At 34.3% G+C, this 12,942-nt stretch overlaps 1 protein-coding gene and 1 pseudogene across 1 annotated transcript in view; one reads left to right on the top strand and one right to left on the bottom strand.

The window, feature by feature from the left end:
- Positions 1–825: 825 nt before the first annotated feature.
- Positions 826–949, top strand: LOC140247516 (5S ribosomal RNA; annotated as a pseudogene).
- A 5,929-nt stretch (positions 950–6,878) lies between these two features.
- CACNA2D1 (calcium voltage-gated channel auxiliary subunit alpha2delta 1) overlaps positions 6,879–12,942 on the bottom strand; it is a 335,419-nt gene continuing 329,355 nt past the window's right edge. Inside the window, exon 38 of the mRNA XM_072326869.1 lies at positions 6,879–9,150. Coding sequence (XP_072182970.1) covers positions 9,034–9,150 — 117 coding nt within the window. The 3' untranslated portion in view covers positions 6,879–9,033. The remainder of the gene's footprint in view (positions 9,151–12,942) is intronic.

Below are 12,942 nucleotides of genomic sequence, written 5' to 3'. Positions count from 1 at the left end.
CATCTGGATATGGAATTTTTGTTGATTCTATTAACAATATCTTATTATTATTATTATTATTTAAAAAATTACTTTATTAAAAACAAAGTTGTAGCTCAGTCTTGCCTTCTCGTGTACAAAGTGCTTAGCTTAAAGCACAACTATTTTCATTGTGAATGAGGAGACTTTTCTTTCACTGTGATTTACAAGATTGAATTTGGACATAAATATAAGAAACTAATCAAAACCCAAGGCAATTAATGGCATAAATCACAAAATTACAGCATGGTTGAGTACGGCAGGGACCTCCAGGTCCTTCCAGCTCAAACCTTGACCAAGCAGGGACATCCAGATCAAAGTGCCCAGGGCTATGTCCAGGCAGCTTCTGAACATCTCCAAGGACTCCTCCACAGTCTCCCTGGGGAAACTGTGCTCATGCTCTGTCATCCACACAGCACAGAAGTGATTTGTGATGGTTAGATGGAACCTCCTATGATCCAATTTGTGCCTAGTGCCTCTTGTCCTGGCACCATTAAAAAGACACCATACTTAAAAGTGTTCTGACTCACCAGCTAACTTTAGATTCCCAAACCATAGCACCTAACTGCTGAAATGTGATAAAGACAAAATTTGGGACCATAAAAAATATGTAATTGTGATGCTGAAAATGCTGTGTACAACTGTCATCTAAGTAGATATCTAAACTTTGCAGATGTTTTTAGGTCTTAAAGTTCTTCACATACCTATCTTTCCACTTCTTTTCATAACATAATGAAGTGATAAGAACTTCTTAATAAAAAATAATAATTGGAAAATAGTTTGAAGATAGATACATGCTTTTCTATTTACTGTTGTCAAACTGTTTAACCCTGGTAACGCCCGATCTTGTCTGATCTCGGAAGCTAAGCAGGGTCGGGCCTGGTTAGTACTTGGATGGGAGACTGCCTGGGAATAACGGGTGCTGTAGGCTTAAACAGTTTACCACTATTTGTACCCTCAGTTAATGATTCATACCGCACATGATGTCATGATGTAGAATATTGACAGCACAAAACCATGACAACTGTAAATCTTCAACAGCACAAAGGTATGATCTTTCAGGCAGACTTTGAGTTTTATTTCATTTCTGCCTCTCTAAGTGCTCAGGTTCTAGGTTTTATTGCTACCACTGTTAGTAAGAGCTCAGGTTCTCTCACCCACATAAATCCTAAGACTAAAGGTGTCTTAGGAGCACATATTACACTTTTCTGACAAGTACTATAAATTGAAACACATGATGTAGAAGAGGAGTAAGACCCCTTTCACCATTAGCACTACCTCTTTTCTACTTTGGAAGGAAATCAGTGTTCTCCAACCACAGTTTTCTGCAGAACAAGCTTTTCTCAGGATGAGTAATATGGAATTTTTTAGAACTCAGAAGTTTGGCATATCTTCCACTATGTTTGCAGAGGAACGGCTGTTAGAGCAGACATTAGTCTGCATCATTCTCTGGTAGCCTACATTCCATTTTCAGATCATAGTCCTAGGAACACACTGGATCCATCAAAATAGAAAAATCAAGTTTTGAATTCATGTATCACCACTGCTTAGTCTTTCTCAGATCTAGCATCCTTGTGCCTCAGTTTCAATGGAAAGGTTGCACATGCAACTGGAACTACTACCAAACATCTAGTAGATGGTCATCTGAATGGTTCTTTCTGCTCCACTGACCACATTGAGTAGATCCCCAGTGATCAGCCTAGAAACACAGACACCCAGTGAAACACCCAATGTTCACCTACCAAATTCTAGTACCTTTCAAGGTTCTCAAATTTCCATACATGCTATTTCCTATGCTAGAGTTCCAGAAAGCTATCAGATGCAAATGTTGCCATTATGCCACTACTTATCATTTGTGCAGATAAAACAGAATAGGCCAATGCTCCTGATTTGAGATTATGTATTGGTATCTTTCCAGGCAGAGCTGAACCTCAGCTTCCTGCAGTTTTCTCCTAGAACTAACTAATCATGTAGATATAAAAGCTTATCTGTCAAACTGACTAACCCTTACCATTGTGACTCTCAAAATAGTTTAGTAGATTAATACATGTTAATTAAGTATACAAAAATTTAATACTAACTATTAATCATTCTTCCAAGCATGTTAGTCTTCCCAAACTATAGTAAATGTGTGTGTGTGCAGGTAAGTTTGCATTATAATGTACCAAAAAAAAAAAATATTTTTAAATAATCAAGCCACAGAGGAGAGGCTGAGATCACAAGAAGAGCCTGGGTTCAAGTAACAAAAGTTAAAATGGAAATTCTGAGATAGTTTCCACTCCCAGTACTGTGCATTTATTTTGTTTATTAAGTAAGAGACTGAAAATACAGAAGATTTTCTTACAGTGGAAGAGTGAATGATACTGAAGTCCTATACTTCCTGTTGCCTTTCAAAAAATAGCTGTGAGAAACAAACAGCACTGAGATCGCATTAAAAAAAAAAAAAAAAAAAAAAAAAAAAAAAAAAAAAAAGCTGGAAAGTCATAGAAAAAGTAGCAGATGCAGTTTTTACTTAATGTGAAAATTTCTCCCTCAAAACAAAGGCATGCTTTGAAAAAAGCAACAGCAACTTATTTTTTAAGAATTCACCTTCCAATCCTTACTCAGAATCTGGACAGAATCAGTAGCTTGCGTAGCAAGATTGTAAACTCTTTATTCCAGAGTGAACTGACTAATTGTAATCAACTAAAGGTAGATTAGACAAATTACAAATGCTTACCATTCCCCCAAGGGGAATACACTAAACAATTTGAATGTATTCAAACCATGAGTCAAGAAAACACTTGTAAATTACAAAAGAAAAAGAAGTTCAAACACACATAGAAACAGAGGTATGCTTCATTAAAAGGGAAGCCTAATTAAAAGGCTGAACAGTTTCAGAAGGAATGGTTAGCTTCTGAGAAAGATACTCTAAATCAGAATCTAGATAAAATCATTATCTGAAAACAACATTTCCTCCCTCCCTTCCTTCCTCCCTCATACACACTTTGGGAATACAAGCTTAGAAAAGACTACAGGAAAGGGAGACATTGTTTTCTACATCATTTGCAACAGGCAGAGAAAATGCTCAACCATTTAAGGTATGCATCTTGTTCAGCAGTGCATTACAGGGAGTACTGGGCTAATAGATGACACAGTGCAGAATTTTTATAATATAGCAGTTACATAACTTCTTGATTTTTGTAGATGGTTAGCAGCAATCATTCTATATTGGACAATGTGAAGTCATCTCTCAAAATAATACAGTATGACAGGCAAAGTGTATTCTGTCTTGATTTGCACTGGGGACTAGTAGTGAATATTTCACTGCAATGCAGGCATTCCCAAATGTATCTGCTTGTAAATTCCAGAAATGGGAGAAACAAACAAACAAGGAAACAAAGCCTCTGTTTTCTGAAAGAATTGTTTCCTGGTGTTGAATGAATAGAGTACTGTAATAAGGAATTAAAATTAAAAATGTTCTGGGAAGGGATTTGGGGGTTTGTTTATTTTTGCTTCTCAGTGGCTCTGAACATACAGAGAACGTGTTACAATTAATTCAGTATGTGGGTGTAATCATGTTGTTACATGGCAACATTTAATCTAGTTGAGGCCAGTAATCTCTGGATGTTGATCTGCAGTGTCATGTGCTGCCTTGTAGCATTTCCACATGGGCGATCTGATACTTCACAGTATTAGAATCTGCATTTGATTTCTTGCTCTCTTATCTGACTCCTTGGGGATTCAGTAAATTCAGCTGTAATTTATGACTGCCATTCTCTTTGGGCTTTGACACATACACAGCAAAGTATTAAAATCAGACTTCTAAAGAAGTTACCATCTGCCCTGCCCTCCTGATGGTGATTACCCGTCCCAGCACACTGTCTGAAAAACAGTGAAGCAACTCCTCAACATCTCAAGCTTGTTTATTAAGGTGCATAGATCCACTTGAATTTGATGTTTAGCTGAGAACTGCACCAGTACAGAAGCTGATTCATAAATCAAGCAGCGATCTTTGTCAGAGGTGGGGCAACAACTTGTGCAGCCGCCATCTGAGTTTAGTCTGCTTCTGAATGTGAATGAACTCTTGGACTTCATCTGTGTTTACAAGTTAGTAAATTACAGTCCTTCCAAAAGCAATTGTTTCAGAACAACAGGGTAACTTCAGATGCTTTATGGACTGTTATTGTACTGACTGCTTTACAGATTCTCAGCTTTCATTGGTTACTTCTTTGGAAAAAAAAAAAAAAAAAAAAAAAAAAAAAAAAAAAAAAAAAAAGTAAAAAAAAATTCAAAAAATTTTCAAAGCCATAACTAATGCAGAAATGAGGGTTAACTGCACATCCTCCTTTCATCCCCAATATAAACTAAATTAAGTCACAGTCTATGCTTTGGAAAATCTCTTTCAGTCTTCTGTGCAATTATGTTTCAAACTCAGGGCTATTATGTAGCTATGTACGTAGGCGCCATTATATGTTTTTATTATACAGAGAGAAAAATCAAAGTAGTTGTTGATTTTAAATGATAATTTTTTATTCTGAATATACTGTTTTTGCACAAGGATTAACACAACAGTTCTAGGATTATAAACTTTTTTATAACATTATTGTACAAATTTTTACAAAAATTTATTTTTCCAGGCTTGTCAAGTTCCACAAAAGTGTCAAGAGAACACAATAAAAGGGAGAAAGACTTGCTTTGCCTTGTAAGAGCAATCAAGCCTTTTTTGCAGAAACGCACACTGAGCATTTCAATTAAAATATCCCAGAAAGCATGATCCAGACATTCCATACAACACAAGAAGAGAAGACAGCTTTGTCAGATCACAATTGCATTTTCATGGCATCTGAACAAGACAGTACTCTTTTAGCCTTGGTGAAATTATTTCTTCAATAAGGTATTTTTCTTGTAAACCATAAACAGTACAGATGCAAGTAGCTAGGAAGAAGGTTAGGCTAACTTTTCAAACCTCTTGAATTGTTTTCAGACACTTTTTTTTATTATTATTATCATCTTTTTTACAGTAGTGTACAATGAATATTAACAATATTAACATTGTGGTATGGAAGAAAAAAAAATCTGGCCTTTTTTAAAGGCTTAGATGTCTGATGAAACTAGGGTAAAATTTCACCTAAGGAGTTATTAAGATTTCACCTTCAGTCAATGTTCCAAAAACATCAGAGAGCACTGCAGTGCCTTGTAGGCATTAATATACCTCTTAATAACCAGTGTGCTAGCTTCTGAATTTTTAAGACCAATGAGACTGAGGTTGTGTATTGAACTTAAGAGATACTAAGCACACTTTTGAGCTTACATGTTCATGGGAAAAAAAGTTCTTAATGTCTCTTCAGTGATACCAAAAAACTCTCAGCCGCAGCAAGTAACACTTGGGTTGCAAAGGTCACTTAAAAGGGATACTGCCTATTTGAACCCAGTAAGGCCAGTTTTTAAGATAGTAAAAGGAATATTATAGGAAAAATTACAAATGGCAGCAACACTTGTTGTGGTGGTGTTTTTTTTTTTTTTTTTTGTCAAGTTAAGCAGTAAAGCCTCAAGCATTAGAAACATGAAAAATATCATACTAAAATCTTAATGATACAGGACCTAAAAACCTTGTCAATCAAACCTGCTATATCATGTTAAAAACCTGTTACAAATATGGACCACGGTTAGTGTCTTGGCAGTAATGCTGGTTGTTTAAACAAACAAAAGGGAAAGAAAAGAAGAAACCTTTCATGCTGTCTTCGGATCACACTGGTATAGTACCACACTGTGAGAACTTTAATGGTGGTTATTTATCAGACGTACAGTAGGCCACATGACTTCTGTGCAAACGAAAGCAGTTAGCAGTTCATCTCTGTCCCTTAGTTCTATTTAAAGGATCTAAGCAAATACCAACATAGTTTATTATGTGACTTAAAAAAAAAAACAAAACAAAAAAAAAACAAAAAAAAAACAACATGAAAACCAAAAAATAACTTTTTACAGCATATTGTAATTTGAAAATGCTTCAATTTCAAGCCTAGGATCAAGTTTCTTTTTTTACAAAGAGAAGTTGATTACTACATATTATGTGAGAGTAAGGATATTCTTCTGCATAAGAATAAGTAGTTATTCATGGAAGATATTTCCAATTTGCTGTTCTTCACATTTTGAGAGAGCTAATGTTCACATTGTTTTCTGGTGTTCTGTTGTTTTGTATTTCATAGATACATCGCTTCCATATAACCAGAATCCTGAGTTTTCTATCAGACAGGTTCATTGGCTAAAAGGCTAGGTGTATGTAAATAAATGATTCTTCAAGTCCTAGAGAGGGGCAAAGAAGAGGAACAACGAGTATTTCCCTCTCTAGATAGCACTGCATGGACTTCTCCCTCCTTTTTACATGTGAGCTCTCTAAGGGAAGTGGAATGAGAACAAAAACCCCACTTGGTTTCTGTGGCATTATAGCTTTGTGCTATCTTTCTTCCTTCCTATAGACCCTCATCAAATGTTTATTAACTAACTCAGAATATGAATCACTCGTGTAACCAAATTATTCTAACATCTCTGTAATGTAACTTCTCCATGAAGGGCTTCTTTTGGGTAGCTGAGTGAAAAATGTATAACACTTACTATACTGGCAATCATTCAGGAAATTAAAAAAGCAGGATGCAAAGTAATGTGTATTTCAACCAATCATAAAGTAAAAGCAAATGAGCATATTAAGTATTGGCTTAATCCTACCTATCTTGTTCCTTCATAAGATTTCATTTGACCATGTTAAAGAAAAAATGCAGAATGGAGTTTAAGGATTAGAAAGACTTAAACAATTATTATTATTATTAGTTTTTATTTATTTGTTTGTTTGTTTTTTTGTTTGTTTGTCTGTTTTTATTTTTAATAGGAAGTGTAGTAATATAACTGGAAGAAGGGCTGCAAGGTTACCTTTACTCATAGCATTAACATTAGCTCACCTTCCCTGAGGAGGACCTGAAGTCATCCAACATAGTTGACTGTAATTTAGACCCCATGACTGTACAAGAGGTATTTTTTAAAAGTTAAAATTTATTACTGAACAGAAGGTCAGTTTTTACTGTTTTCACTCATTGTACTTCCAAAGATGAGAAAATACACTGCTTGAGCCAAGGTTATGAGGAAAACAACAAACCAGCCGTGGGCACAACTAGAGTAGACATCTGATCTTTTAAACCATGCCATGGCTTTGAGTTGCTTCTTCATGTTTCATAGGGTATTAATGCGTGCCCGGTTGTTTGTATAAACTTTTGACATGATCAAAATTATATCAATCAATTGCCAGCATACACATACCAAATGCTTTGCATTTTCTTAAAATTTTAAAGAGCTAGTATATTGTGTCATGTTAATATTTGCATATTGCAGTTTTTAGCAGAATTATACAATATCAGCAGAGTTGCACATTCATTGGTTTAGCTGTCTTGCAATACTGTTTAGCTCTGAAAACTAGAAAAGCACAAATCATATTTTGCATCAACACTATGATACACTGTAATATTGCAATTTACTGCACCAATCTGTATCACCAATGAGGTTGTATAAAAACAACTTCTAAAATTATTATTCACAATCAAGTATCAATATGCATACATACAGATTCAAGGCTCCCCATTTGTTTAGATTTTTCCCAGTCTCAGAAACCAGGTAATTTTGCTGTTTATTTTGTTATTTCTAACAATAAATAGCAAAAGTATAATTCAAATACTCTGGATGAATTTTAAAGCAAACAAAGGGGGAACCTGATAAGAACCTTAGTGAACATATGCTTTCAAAAATAAATATGTAAAATCTGATTTTTCATATACTTAAAATATCTGTACACAGATTTCAATGTGAGATCACTATTATGTAAAAAAATGCAACTCAACCTCTTTGTTGCAGTAGCTAAATTTACCCCATTTTCTCAGATTTTCATTGCACAGTATATTCAGAGCTGTATTTCATAATATAATTTAATATGATTTGATTGCAACACATTGCAATGTTCAGTTTCTCACACAATAAAAGAACCACTCAGTTACCTTTGCAAAGGACTATACCATCAAAGAAAACTAACTGAAAAACAGTAACGCAGCATTATCATCATGCAAAATACCCCCTTGGAAACCAACGTTCAAATATCACATACACTTTATTTATTTTTTTTTTTTAATTATTATTCACAAGTATTTTTCTTTTTTAAATCTTTGAAGGACTTTACTAGTTTATATGTATATCTGCATTGTGAAAAGGAGGTGAATACTAAATAGAAATTATTCTTCTGTTAAAAGATGACATGAATATTAAGAGAATTATTTTTAAATTACGGTCAGTCATCTTTGCATTTTTAAAAACAGTACTTTCCTCCTTTCCCCATTCTTTTCTATAAACTAACAAATTATAAGCCTACCTAAATACTGCCAGCTACCTGTTCCGATTTACTTTGGAAGAATAAACCACTCGTACAGCATTTCAATCGTGCTGAGCTTCTGATGAAGACTAGCCAACATTTTTATTTCACTCAAACATTTTGGGTGAAACTGATGTTCAAAGCAGCCATCATGGTGCTGTGGTGCTAGCAATGTATGCTGGGAAGCATACTCTTTTTTTTTTTTTTTTTTTTTTCCTCTCTTTTTTCTTTCATAAATAAAGGTTCATGTAAAAGAATATAAATCTTCAAGAAATCCAAAGCTTAAAATAAATGAAAATCATACACATAAGCTATGGTCAGGGGAGCCCTTTTACATGAAGTCATCAAGATCACAACAAATGAATGAAGAAAATCTTAGATTCCCCAGTGGAGCGTATACGAAATTCTGTTCAGGTGGCAGAGATGATGCAGCATTCATATACGTTTAAGGACTGACACTCCAATATGCAGCCACTTTGAGTGCCTTTATGAATCTCACAATGCGTGTTAACCAGACAGGAGCATTGCTGTTTGCTGCTGTCTGAATAGCTGACCCTTTTTAAACTGAAACTGAGGCTATTGTTTTGGCCGGATCTTGATTCAGTTATGCAGGTTTTGTTTTAGCAAGGTCATAACTGATAGTGTCTGCTGCCAGATAAGAGCCAAAGCAGGACCAACTGAATTCCTACCATAGACCACAGTGATGGACTCAAACCAGAGGCACCACCGCAATCAGCCGAGTCCTCCTGTTGACAAGGAAAAAAATAAATGAATAACATTAATTACATCTAAATTTTCTTAGAAGTAATCTAAACTTTATACTTCAGCATTTTGAACTATCCTTGAAATATCATTTTTGGTCTTAGTACATTATTATGTCTAAAATACCCCAAGCAAATAACAAAATAATTCTAGTAATCCTATCTGATTGTTGATGCAAAGACTGGCATTACCACATTAACCTTAGACATGAGAAAATTTGTCAGTTACAAGGCTTACTGCAGTCATTTATGAACTAGATGAAATGCTTACATAATCACATAAGAAGTGCTATGGAATATACCTGGGAGCCCTAGAAATCCATATCTTTATTCCATAAAATTACATCAATTTGGAGAACTGGAGCTTCGCTTTACAAAAGGTGGAAAAAAAAAACAACCCATACATATCAGACTGGTCATGCCCATTACTTCAACATGATCGCATATTAAAAAGAATATGCTTTGCAGGTGAATCAAAAAGAAAGAAAATAATTTTTTTGTCTCTTACATATTCAATTCTTAAACAAATTTTCTATTGTTTGTTTTGTAACTTTTATGCAGTCTGTAAACAAGACAGGCTCCAATTTTAGCACTTGCTCCAAGCTTTACTGCTTTGACATGCATCAGTGGACCTAAATATTCATTATGCCACACAGATCTTTCTTCCTTCTTCTTTTCCAGTAGCTTCCGTTACTCAATTTCATGTTGGCTGTCATGAACAGTATCTTTCACATCAAGATTTAATTTGCTAGTCTGGCTGAAATACATTTTATACTTGTTCAGGAGTCTGTAGCATACAAGAAGATATAAACCTTCTTGCTTTTCAAGAGATACATAGAAGAAATCTATGTTTAGCTATATAGATGTACAGGGAAATATTTCAGCCATTCCTTGCTCTACTTTGTTCACCAAGTTCTGGATTGATAGATAGCTAGAAAGGCTGAAAATACTTATTCTTCCACTGGTTTTCATGGCATTCTACACCAATAGCTTAAAAAAAAAAAACTTTGCCTTTGTATTCAAACCAAAGGACTGAGAATCTTCAAAGACAAGGTAATAGTGTAAGCAGGAAGGAAGATAGTTCCCTTCAGGAACTGGGGAATCTTCTTCAACAGGAGAAACATGTCCAGGAAGGACAGACAGCACTGTATTTGTGATGCAGTCCACCTGCTGCCACAGAAATTGAAAAGGTTGCAGAGGAGCAGAGGAACATTTTAAACAGAAAGAAGAAGTCTGAGTATGTAACAACTACCGGCTAAGACTGACATGTCTCAGAGACAGACATAATTAATATTTAATGTGCCCAGAATAGCAAGTGGGGAAGTAAATAGGAAAAAAAAAATAAAAATAAAAAAAAATGCAGAAGGCTCACTAAAACACTTTCTGTTTACCAGCACATCCTCAAGCAAAACTTTTTTGCAAGCACTGCAAGAATCATAAAAGTAAGGTGGAATCGTAAATACAAGTCATCAATCAACCACACCAATATACTAATAATTTATTAGACATGTGGTGGAAGGAGAATAAATAGTACTAGAGAGCATTACTGGGCTACCAACTTGGTCATTAGGGCAATATGGGACACTCACCAGGATGGTGTTATGTTGATAGAAAGTGTGATGGGACAAAAATATTAAGGGAAAAGAAACAGTGATGGAATCTCTGTGGGTACGACATTTTAGAGTCAAAGAATAAAAACTTAATACTAATATTGCGTTGCAAACCACCTGGTAAGTGTGACAAAATCAATCATGGAATTGTATGTGAGATCAGAGAGGCAATACAGAGATTGGATCAATGCACTATCAAGAAAAAAAAAACAACACATTTTTAGATGTAATAAATGATGGTTTCTTGGAAAAGACTTTGAGTCAGTTGCACATGGGATCACTTCCAAATTCTTTGTAGTGTGCTGCTCTCTACAAGTGTAGTATAGGTCTAGTAGCTGTGTAGACCACAACGCAGATGGACTTATCATTACTGTGTGAAACATCAGGCCAAACAAATCCAACCCAAAAAAAAAAAAATAATAATAATTCAAGAAAGGGAACTCAGTGAAAATTACAAATCACAGTATAAAAAAATAATAAAAAAGACACCAACAAACCCACTTTCAGAAAAAAATAAGAAAAAAATAGAAAGAAGAAGAAAAATAAAAGAAAGAAAGGAAGAAAAAAGTAGAAAGAGGTGTAGAAGCAGCAGCCCAAAAAGCAAGAATTTTAACATGGTTACACAAATGGCTATTTAGAAACTTCATACTGGATATCCAGGTTAAGTGAATATTGCAACTAAAACAAACAACTAACACATCAACAAAAAGAAAAAAGCAAAACAACTCCCACAAACAAACAATCAAAAAGCAACAACAAAAAAACAAAACAAAACAAATCTTGTATAATATACGATTAAGCCGAATAAGCAGGCTGTCATAGGGAAAAGATCAACCTTTAAGGAATCAATTGCACTCAAATGGGCAAAAACAAGAAAGCACAAATTAAACAGAAACAGGAAATTAGGAGGACTGATAAAGATTTTTTTTTTTTTTTAATTATTATTATTTTTTCCTGATCTTCCTGCAACATGTGCTAAAAATGAACATTAAAAGTTTTGGATAAATTAAAAGCACAACACAAATCTGAGGCGTAAACAGGACATTTGGGGATTACAGGAGATATTATAAAAGATTTTAATGAGTTCTTTGTGTCAGTTTTTAAGGGTTGAACACTTTCACATGATTCCCACCACACACAATGCATTCTTTAAACCAAAGGCATCAGAGGAATCAGATCCATTTGGAGTAGATACACTGGAACTCAGATAAAGTACACAAATCAAATTCAGTAAATCACCAGGAATGATAACATTCACTGACATAACTGAAGGAAAAAAAAAAAAAAAAAAAAAAAAAAAAAAAAAAAAAAAAAAAAAACTGGATGTAAGAAAGGAACAAAACAAAAATCAGCATTAACATTCTTTGGAAAAAAAATAAAATAAAACAAAACAAACAAGCAAAAAAACAACAAACGAAAACAGAGAAAGTCCAATAATAATTTACATAAATTCAAATAAAATGAGAGCTGTATGGAAATAAATGGAATCCTATTGTTAATTTCAATGAAACTACAGCCACATTCAGTAAAACCTGCCAAAGTTGAGAACTTATTGATTGCTTCAAGTAGATATTATGTCTAAGCCTTCTTATAACAGCATCATTTTCACTCTTTCCTTCTGTCAGTGCAATAAGACATTCAGCTATTTTCTGAGGATTTTCACAAAAATTTTCCAACCCATTACATTAGTCACTATTATGTACACCTAGGAACCCTAAATAAGCAGCAGATCAGGATATTTCTTTCATTGGAAAGAATTCTTTTCAGCCAGTTACCCTTCATCAAAAGTGCATCAGGAATTCCTTGCATTAATAAATCACATGTGAAATTTCCTTTTATGCTTGAGATGAAGCGTCAAATACAAATGTCATCTCTTTCATGTCATGCCTTACTATGATAACTCCTGAGAGGGTTATTTTACATCACACACCATGAAAAATATTCAGCACATGTAAAATGGAAACAAATGCATTTATAAAACCTTACATTCATTGCTGAATATCAAAACCACGTATTCATTACTATATATATCAACATTTTCTGGAAGGCAGTGCCAGTCCAAAATTTTAAATAAAACCAAATTAAAACATATACATGCACACCTAAGTCTATATACATACTTTTTTATTCTTTAGAAGTACACAATACCCATTTAAAGTACTAAAAC

The sequence above is a fragment of the Excalfactoria chinensis genome, chromosome 1, assembly GCF_039878825.1.
Source record: "Excalfactoria chinensis isolate bCotChi1 chromosome 1, bCotChi1.hap2, whole genome shotgun sequence".
Classification (NCBI taxonomy): Eukaryota; Metazoa; Chordata; class Aves; order Galliformes; family Phasianidae; genus Excalfactoria; species Excalfactoria chinensis.
The sequence above is the reverse complement of the archived record's forward strand: the minus strand, read 5'-3'. Positions and strand labels throughout refer to the sequence as shown.